The 10,199-nt window shown below is 50.1% G+C and overlaps 1 protein-coding gene across 1 annotated transcript; it reads right to left on the reverse strand.

Moving 5' to 3' along the window:
* Positions 1-3,461: 3,461 nt before the first annotated feature.
* LOC101797125 (glutathione S-transferase theta-1) lies at positions 3,462-9,436 on the reverse strand. Its single transcript, XM_005023530.6, has 5 exons — positions 9,246-9,436; positions 7,043-7,130; positions 6,274-6,424; positions 5,489-5,665; positions 3,462-4,638 (listed from the first exon to the last, which is right to left on the reverse strand). The coding sequence occupies exons 1-5, from the start codon at positions 9,355-9,357 to the stop codon at positions 4,438-4,440; spliced, it is 729 nt and encodes a 242-aa protein (XP_005023587.1). The 5' UTR covers positions 9,358-9,436; the 3' UTR covers positions 3,462-4,437.
* Between the last annotated feature and the right edge of the window lie 763 nt (positions 9,437-10,199).

The following is a 10,199-nucleotide window of genomic DNA, read 5'->3' on the forward strand; positions in this document are numbered from 1 at the left end:
GGCCGGTGACCCTCCTGTCTCCCTGTTTCTTGTCATTCAAGACCTCCACGTGAGCAGAGAACTAAAGTTGAGGCTGAATTCGAGCCCTCGCGTGCACCCGCAGTGTTTCCCAGCTGTGCGAGTCGGGGACAGCGACGTGCTGGTAAGTACGGGGACGTCATTGACTCTCAGAGCAGCTGAACCACTCAAAGCAAAGTCACCCCCAGTCAAACCCACCTCAGCTCAGCGACACCTTGTTATCAGTGCTGTGCCACAGAGCTCACACGTCACACACAAGTCCTCCGAAACAGCCATGGGAACCTCAAAGAAAGGGAGCTGGAGGACCAGTTTCTGGTCTGCCTGTACAAAGCATCGTTACACAGCATGGTGAAGAGGTTCAGATGCTGAGCAGTGAGCTCACTGACTGCATAAATTAAAAACTGGAATGCTCTCATGTGCTTTGTTTTATATTGCTTTGCCAAGGCTTCTGCTCTGACAGTTTCTTAAGCATGGGGATTGCTGTTAGACTGGTCAGTCTAACAAGCTGTGTTTGAACAAGCTGTGTCTCAACATCAAGTGTTGAGTCCACTGCACCACGCACATATTTTCTGGAAGAATTTTTCAGATCCAGAACTGCGCAATATTTTTTTTTTTCAGTTTCTTGGCCTGAATAGCTTGAGAGGGGCTGTGTACATGCTTTAGTTCCTGTTACGCTCTAGAGCACCTGCACGCAGCACCAACATGCCAGAGACGAAAGCTTGTAGAGCACTGTGGTAGGTGCTTACACTCATATCAAATTTTTTCAGTGCAAGGAGATCTTAAATGCTAAGGGAATGGGGAAAAGGAGCACGAATGCAGTTCTGAACAGGTAATAACAGGCAGAAAATTCATGGTGTTTCAAAATGGTCAGAAGTCCTTCTAAAATATCAGTGAGGAGAGTTTGTTGATCCCAGTGGAGGGTAGCAAGATCAGCAGTGTGGCTTCACTTTGATCCTAGATTCATGGTTCAGTGGAGCCATTAGTCCTATCTGGATTTTCAAGGTCTTCCCATGGGTCCTGGAAAAGTTCCTTCTGTAAGTCTTTCTCCAGTTTGCTGACTGCACTGCGCAACCCACACAACCAAAGAGATATTTTTCATCTGGTCACATTGTATGACATTTTAGTGCATTATTTTTGACCAGAGTTCTAGCACAGTGTTTTAATTTAGTTCCATCACTTCAAAGGAAGTTTTTCCTCCCTGTACTTGTAGGCACTGTCAAGAAAAAAAAATGCAGTAGGCTTTGCATTGTATTTTTAATCATTTAGAAGATGTCTTGGGTTATGTATCTGGTTTTTAAACTTTCTTTTGATTTTGTGTATCACAGTTTTGTTTTATTCTAGAAAGCACAGGCTCTCACCACTTTACAAATAGTCCCTGGCAAAAATTAAAGAAAATGATTCAGAACGGCAAGTTAAACTCTCATGGGAGGTGTAACATCTCTCCATATGCAGGGGAGTGGACACCGAACAGTGTACTGAGGCATGCAAAACTCTTGCACAACCTGTTGGGTTTTGGCAGGTAGAGAGGGCTGCTCTTGGGGCTCTTAGCCTAGGGCCTGAAACCAGCCAAGATCAAATGACACAAATGAACCAAATGGGGGAGGTGGAGGGACAGCAGAAGGCAAAGTACAAGGATGAGATACTCAATCACCATGATTTGGAGGGGAAAAAAAAAAAACAGCAGCAAGGCAGATTTATCTGTTGTACAACTCTGTTGCCATGCGAGGAGTAACTGTGGGAAGGTGTTTTGTCCTGCATGCCCAGGTGGGCCTGAAACACCAGTGGTCACTGAGCACACAGCTTCATTGAACATGAACCTGGAACTCAGATGGGCTTTGAGCAGACGGATAATTCTATGGGGAAAAAATTGGAAATCTCCTCCTGTCATCATGACCATGCTGGAGAGAGGCGGTAGCTATCTGTGTGTTCATCCTCTGTGACACTGGCAACAGAGAAGCATGAGACAAAAGGGCTCTGAACACAGTTCTAACTTGTTTTTGAAGGCAGCGTCCTTGCAAGAGCACACAATGGGTGACCTTTAGGGAAATACTGCTTTATTCAAACAAGCATAAAATAGGCTCAAGTTTCTCTTACACAGAGTTCTTGTGCTGTAGGTATCATAAATAAGAAAAAAAAAAGACACTATTTGCTTTGGCTCATGCAATGGTTTCGTATGCACAGCAGCCCTACCTAGAGATTCTGCAGGGAAATGTATGTGAAGCAAGGCACTGCTAACATTTGACGTCTCTGCCAAGATTAGCACTCTGTACATTTCGCTCTTGGTTTTAATTGTCTCTGCTCTGATTATAGCTGAATAGAAGCTGAGGAGTTTATTGTGCTGGTAATAGGAAGTTTACTCTCTGCAAAAAAGGGAGAAGTTGGAGGTCAGGAGCATGAAGCTACACAAAGTACAAGCGGTGCCAGCAGGAGAGAGTGCAGCAGGGTGAGATAGCTTTAGTGAGGTAGCAAGGAAGGAACTACTTTATTCCAACAGTGCACTGAGAGCCAGCCAGGTGGATGTGGTAAGCTGCAAGTTACAGAAGAAAGGAAGTGGTTGGCGGTGTGGCATAAACAGGCCGTTTTCCTTGGGTTGAGCACTGCAGGCAAACTGCTACAGCAGAGGATCAGTGCAGCACTTACAGAGGTTACTGGTGAGGCAGCAGCAACGCGAGCACTCATAGGGCCAGAAGAAAGCTGCTGTCACTGAGTTTTCTGGCTGGAGTGCAACAGGCTGTCCTCAACAAACATACCAATAAAAATCTGGTGAGAATACAAGTATCCTCTGCCTCTGTCAGCACAGAAACTGAAAGAGTTTTGGGGTAAATCTGTTTTTTTCACCACTGACGTTTAGGATTTCCTGCAGGTTGGAAGAATGGAAAGGGGACTGGCCTGCTTGGCTGGTATATCTCAGCCCTGAGGGACGTGCATTGCAAGCTCTGGTTCATGGTGCCCTTTTGAACTACAGGGCAGGTTTACTCAGGAAATGCAAACACAGAAGAGACAGCTGGCTTACCCCTCCAAAACAGCAGGTCCTGGTGAGAGTGTGAGACTGCTTTGGGCAGCTGTTTTCACTTTTTCTGAGCACTGAGTCACGTAACCTGCTGTGGTATGCTGGAGGTGGCTGAGGTGGCCAACATCTCACCACACTGCCACCACCGTGGGTGGTGTAACCACCTAGCAGATCACAGCGCAGAGACGGACAGACTTCCAGCTGCAACTGGTGCCCAACAAGGAGGAAAAAAACAGTCCTGGAAACTAGAACCTTCGTCATGGCTCTTACCTGGAAATGGAAGATTACAGAGGCAGGAAGAGGACAGGAAGGCAAGAGGCGTACAAAAGGACACAGCCAAGAGGTTGTGAAGGCAGCTGCACAAGTGTGTGTAATGAATCCATGGCCGCTCCCTTCCAAATCCTGTTTACAAATCCAAACAGAACTACACATGGCAAGTGTAACCATTAACTTTACTGGAGAATCTGACACGACAGAAGAGTAGTGGAACATTGACAGTACTGAGGCACTGGCTGGTTCACTGGCTAGGCACTCCACTCACCCTGGGGCTGGCCACCACAGCTCCCTCTGCCACGGGTACTGGCCCAGCCACAGCAGCCTTCAGCAGTGGAGAACCTGGCTTAAATATCTTCCACCGAGCTGACAGGGCAGCTCAGGGGAAGGGACAGAGCACCAATATGGTTTGAGGAGGGGGACCGTGTAGTTGGCAGTGGTTTCACCTAGAAAAGCAGCTTTTCTCAGCTGTGCAGTCTGTTCCTTGTAGATTATAGCAGAAGTCTGTAGTTGAGGACCTTTAGTCATGGGACTCACCCCATCCTTCTCAGACCTCGCTTGAAAACCTGCACAGCCTCCTTGCTCCTAGGCTGCTACGTCCCTTTATTCCGACACGTAGCGCAGCAGCCTCTAGTGGCCAGGTGCTCCCACACCTTCCTGGGCAGGGTCCCCCTGCCACGGGCTGGTTCTTGGCCATTCTCTTTACCAAGCGAGCAAAAATCTTCTACCTGAGCTTGCTGCAAAGTGAATGTCATTTTCTACAACTAAAAGGCCTTGTTTCAGGCAGCTCTGTTCTGTCACACTTTCAGGAAACCTCTGCCAAAAAGGACAGTTCTGACTGGCCTTGTTGCCACCTGGACTGAATTGCCTGTCCTGAAGCAGATCCAGTGGTGCTAGAGCAAGAAAGAAAAGCCTACAGGGCTGCAGCTCATATATCTGTAGTGGATGAGAGAAGAAAGCAGCTCACTGCACTGTGTTTAAGACTTAGTTTTCTTCACTTTTAAATTGCAGAAAGACTGTAATTGAAGTGCATTTTGTGGAATGGTGTTTTTGTATGATTTTTAAAGGAAATGCAGAAATATTGGAAAAAGCCTGCACAAAATAATTCATTTTAATTTGAGTGGAATTAGCTAATTCTAGCTAGACTGCTTTAGGAGCTGGTGCTTGAAGTGCTCCAGCAGTTCAGGTGCAATTTTATCAGCGGTCAAATTCTTGGCGTTCAAGATCCCTTCGTGCGCCTCCTGGCAGAGCTGCTTCCCCACCGCTTCTTCCACCCGGCTGCGCCATGCCGCCAACTTTGGCCTCTCCTCAAAGAGGTTGTAGCCAGCACCGACAGGCTGCAGAGAGAGAGAGCAACAGAACCTGGGCGTGAGGCTTCCTGCCAGCAGTCAGCCGAAGTGTTTGCCAGGGCTGGGACCAGAACGGAGCACAGATGTGCCTCTAGCTTAAGGCAGCAGACAGTCGTGGAGTTTATGAGGTGGAGATCATCTCTGGCTCTTAGCTTGCAGGAAGCAAGTGCTGTCATGCTCAGCAGTTGCTGTCCTGCACCAAAAGCACAGCCACGGCTAACCCAAGGACTGCCTAACGTGGAGCACAGAGGTCCACACACACCAGTCTCTCATCTAAATACCTCTGCTTTCTGTGGCTCATTTTATGACATTGATCCTGGTACTTTGAGAAAAATCAATAGATCTGTTCTAACCTAAAACAGAAGGTGATTTTCTTCCTAGACAGCATGGGCAGTGCTTCAGTACTTCTGTCTAGGAATGAGGGTGAGGCGTCCCTATTCTGCCACTTAAAAGACAAAGCAGTGGTTAACAAGGACCAGCTCCCTCAAGACAAATACAGAGTTTACTTTCTCTCCTCCTGAATTCCTGATCTAAGGGAGCTGTTCTTCCAATCCCTCCTTCGTTCTTCTCTGTCTACTTTGTAATTTTTTTTTATTTTTTTCCCCCAGAAGAAATACAAGAAAATGGGAATTTTATCCAAACATCTATAGGGAGAGGTGTCTCAAAGTAGGTGTTCCCTGGCAAACTCAGTTCTGGTCAAAGTCAAAACGGAACAAGTTTTAACTCCACTAAAGAGTAAACTGTGGGGAGAAAGGTCTGGCACGAAGGAGGTGGTGCTGCAGCCTGGCCTGCCCACAATCCAACTTGCATATCCAACAGCACTGCAGCTGATGCTCACCTGCATGAGCTCCACCAGCGCTACGAGGTCTGCCAGGGAGATCTCGTTGCCCACGATGAAGGGCTTGTCCTGCAAGAACTTCTCCTCAAACTGCTTCAGGACAACGTTCAGCTCTTCAGTAACACCTTCCAGTTTCTCTGGAGACAGTGGCTGGCCCGTAAGGAGAGGCAGCAGCACCTGACAAGGAGAAAAAAAAAAGTTGTTTTTTTCATGTTTTTCTCGAAATTTTGTCCAGGCCTCCACCTGACTTCTTCTGAGGATTGTCCACCAGCCGTGCACAGGAACAGCTGGTACTGCTCCTCTCCCATGACCGATTAACTTCAGTGTCCATTGCTTCCTGTCTGTCCGTGCCTCCTCCCTAGAAAGTCTGAAATTTCAACCACAAGTGTCTTCTCTCAGGGGAAGGCTGCATCATCTCCAAGCAGCTGCATTTTGTTTTCCAGTGGGAGGTTCATTCTTTCCACGAAGCTGGGCAGAAGCCAGCAAGCTGGATCTGCTGTTTGCTGCTCACCCAGGACAGACACATGGGACGTGCTGCTCCAGACTGCATCTACAAGGGACGAGTCCCACAGACCTCAGGGCGTGCATGGAGAAGTGGCTATGACTTGAAGGATCCAGACTACTTCAGATATGGCAGAGACCTGGCTCTGCTGATCAGCCACATCAATCCCAGATCCAGTTTGTTCCCATCTGTCAGCTGGCTTGTACATTTGCTTAGAAGGGCCTGGCACACGGGGCTACTTCCTGGGCTGTAGCACTCAGTTTTTAATGTACAGTGGTCTTACCTTAGTTAAGAACAATTTGCTCCCCTTCCCACGAATGTTGACGTGCTGCCACGACAGGTACTCATCCACCCTAGCCCGTTTCTGCAGGTCAGAGGGGTACCAGTGATCAGGAGTCTTGAATTTCCGGGCCAGGTACAGGAGGATCGCGATGCTGCCAGCGAGCAAGACACAGCAGTGAGTAGGCAATCTGAGATGGAAGCACCTTGTCTTTTCTCCCTTCCCTGAATTTTGTATTTGTGTTAACTGTCAGGTAGTCACAGCACATGGCAGAGTTCGTGCTGGCTTGACCAGCTGCTCATGGACATCAATTATCTGAGATACCAGCACACTGAGGCAGACATGGCCTGCTGTACAGTAAGCCCATGGACATTTTTGAGCAAGTATGAAACCACAGAATGAGTTCACACCAAATCAGAGCTTTCATTGCCTGGCCATCCTGCAGCAGGTGCAGTCTGTCAGATGCAGTGCATTGAACAGCCCTTAGCTGATGGCAGAGAGCTGGAGGACAGGAGGACAGGTATTTTAGCTCAGAAACATTGCCTATGTGCAAGCTGCCTCCAAGCAGCAGCTCACAGATTTTTCCCAGTCAGTGCTGGTTGAGCTGCTTACAGGAGAAAGTTTCCCTTAAAACACAAGTTTATTTTATGTACAGAAAGAGGTAAGCAACTGTCTGGGCTGGAGTCCCAGCAGAGGCAGCAGCACACTGGCAGAATCCAGGCGTTAGGACAACCAACGTTTTAGTAGAGGGTTGAGCTTACTCAAGCCTTACCTCTCTGCTAAGGTGAAAGAACCGTCCTTTAGTGCGGGCACTTTCATCAGCATGTTCACCTTCCTGAACTCCTCAGTCCTGTGCTGCCCTGAGGAAGGAAACGAGACGTCTTACTCACCAGTGATGCTCAGCACCCATCTGGGAGCACCTGAGGAGTCCATGGGCACCATCCGGCCTCATGTTTCCAGCTTTGACTGTACAAGTACAGTCCTGTTTAAAGTTATAAGCAACCAAGAAGTGCTGCAGGGTGCATACTGGCTTTGCCCTATGATGTCAGCTTATTGCCTGCATACCAGAACCATTCTGACCTTTGTCAAGAGGTTGTTAAGAGTCCTTTCATACCAGCAGTGCTTGTCAAATCAGGACTCTATCTGCACAAAGTCTGTGCTCAGAGGTTACCTGTCAGGGTACAAACCTAGAGCAAACACCAAGCAGCTTGGAGGAGAGGGAAAGGGATCTCAGTACCACAAACATGATCCCAAAGACAGGGAGAAAGCCAGATTTTTTTTTGGCTGGAATATAAGGTAATTTATATTCAACTATCTTTTTAGCCCTCAAACTAAATAGATATTTTCCCCCAGAAAGTAGGCAGAGAGTGAACCTGACTGGAGATGTTTTGCTCATTTGAAGTCTCAGCGTGCTTCACTACATCTGGGCCCAGTCCTACACACTTTTGCTCATGCCAACCTTTTCCAGCCCCCTGGCTTCAGTCATACTTGTGTATCTGTACTGAGGTTTCTCTAACACCTAACCCTCTGCCATGTCCCCACTGTGTGAGTCAACTGAGTATCTCTGTGCCCCGGGAGATGCTCTGGAAGAGGTCTCACTTTTCCTAGCACTTGGCAAACCTGATTTGTGACTATTCCCCTTGTTATTTGGCTTGCAGCCTGTCTCCTCCACCCCTTTTCAAAAAGACATTGTCATTTCCTACACGCAGGTCACAGATTCCGATCCTTGGGTGTCTCTGGAGTGCTGTGTGATCTTTATCCCGGCTCACTCTTTCCCTGTTTCTTCGAGACCTCCCCTGTTGGACCCAGGAGCTTTTCAGGTGGGCCACGATTGAACCAGCCACCAGCACAAACCACAGCGCCCGTCCCCTCACTGGTCCTTATGTACTGAGACACTGGCACGTGTCACGGCACACTGCAGCCCCCAGGGAGGGCTCCTTCTGGGGCCAGTGTGCCCACACCCCTCTGTTCAGCACCCAGATCCTGGGGTAATCCAGCCCCAGCTCTCAGGAGCCCCGCAGAGGAGAGGTGGGTGAGCCCAGGAGCGGGATGCACCTTTAGTATTCCTGTAAGCCAAACCGCCCCTCTAAAATCCACTGACACCACGGGACACAGAGCACTGGAAAGCTGAGACTGATTTCACTTATTTTCCTCTCAGTTTCCTGACATCTTTCAGTTTCTCTGTTCCCATGATGCTCTCACGGCTTGCCCACCAGCTTCCTCCTCTCCGTCAGCTCAGCGTCTCGCCACAAGCGCTCCTTGGGAAAGGGACAGGATGGGCTTAGCCTCAGCTGCAAGCAACAGCAAAATCTGTTCCTACCCAGATGAGCGAGTGAAGCAGCGAGGTGTGTTCAATGAACAGCCAAGGCTCGGAGGGGAACACCCAGAGCCTCAACCACAACACGCCTGAGGTTTGTTTTTTTAGTTACGAGCTGGAGCCTCTTTTGTTTCTTTATCAGTTTCAGCCCCAGAAGCCTTCTCACCTTACATGATTTTTCAGGCCAGTACGTTAGCTCAATTTCAAATCCCGCAGAGCTCAGAAAAGGCTGAAGGGCAGTTTTTACCAGCTCTTCTTGCAAAAAAAGGGAGATGCAGATCTTTGGGCATCCTTTGGCAGAACGATAGCCTACCTCTCGGGCAGGTGCCTACCAGCTCCCGGTCGGCTTCCAAACAATCCGAAACGCCTCCCTTCCGGAGCTCACGGCTTTCAGATCCCCGGCCACCGGGCTGTCCCCCCCTGCTTTCACTGCCTCTGCGAGCCTCTGCTCAGCCCCGTCAGGATGAGTGCCACGGGCAGCAGGACCCGATGCAGCACCCAGGGGTGGCAGCTGCCCCGGGTGGGCAGGGCGAGCCCCCAGCTGCACAGTTCCCGTTCCCGTTTAGTTCCCGTTTACAGGAGGCACAGACCCGTCCCAGCACCCCCCTAGGGGCTCCGGGGAGGTTCCCGGGGGGCTTCCCCCGCCGCCACCGCTCACCTTTCATCAGCTCCACGTGCTTGAACTCGAAGGGGATGTTGTTGGTGCGGGCGAAGATGTAGAGCGCCCGGCAGGGCTGCGAGAGCAGATCCAGGTACAGCTCCAGCCCCATGCTGCTGCTGCTGCTCCCTCCTCCGCCGGCACGGCTCGGCACGGCTTGGCACGGCCCTGCTCGGCCTCAGAGCCCCCGCCCCGTTAGCGCCCGGCCCCACCCCGCAGGGCCGAGCCGAGCCCAGGGGCGTGCTGCGGGGCGGGCTCTCGCCCCCTGCCACTAGAAGTGGTGCACGGGGACATGGCCCGGTGGGTGGCATTAGCTGTAGGGGGGCGGTTGGAGCAGATGATCGCTGAGGTCTCTTCCAACCTTAACGATTCTGTGATTCTACGGCCGTCCATCAACACATAAGGACGAGGAAACAAAGCCAGGAGCGAGCGGGATCGGTGCACCTGAAGCAAAGCCCCATGTGTGTGCCCAGAGGAGCTCACAGCGCTGGTTTTACTCTCCTGCTCCACCATCCATGCTAAGCAAAAGCAGCGTGACAGCGAGAGGAGGGCGCTCACAGCAGGAAGGCAGAGGCTGGCTTCACTTTTACAATCCCACCTTTACAGTACGCAGCCACCTCTCCTGCCATCCAACCCCCCAATCTTTCCAGCACCTTCCCCTTCCTTTCTCTCCCTTAATGTATTGCTAACACCGCTGTACAATTATTTTGTTTCACAAAATAGCAAGGCAGTGCTGAAACACTTCCTGCTGAAGGTCTTCAAGGGTGGTTGGAGGCTACAGCTGTGTGGTAGTTCTACGCCTTCTGCCTGGGGCAGCTAAAAATACCAGCGGCATGTGTCAAATACAGACTTATGGCTCCTACTGTTAGCAGTTGACTGCAGACGTTGGACGTTTTACCCTGCATTAATAGTAGCCTCATATGAAACAGCATCTGCTGCTACCACTGCCCCCGA

Source organism: Anas platyrhynchos, chromosome 16 (assembly GCF_047663525.1).
Source record: "Anas platyrhynchos isolate ZD024472 breed Pekin duck chromosome 16, IASCAAS_PekinDuck_T2T, whole genome shotgun sequence".
Taxonomy (NCBI): Eukaryota; Metazoa; Chordata; class Aves; order Anseriformes; family Anatidae; genus Anas; species Anas platyrhynchos.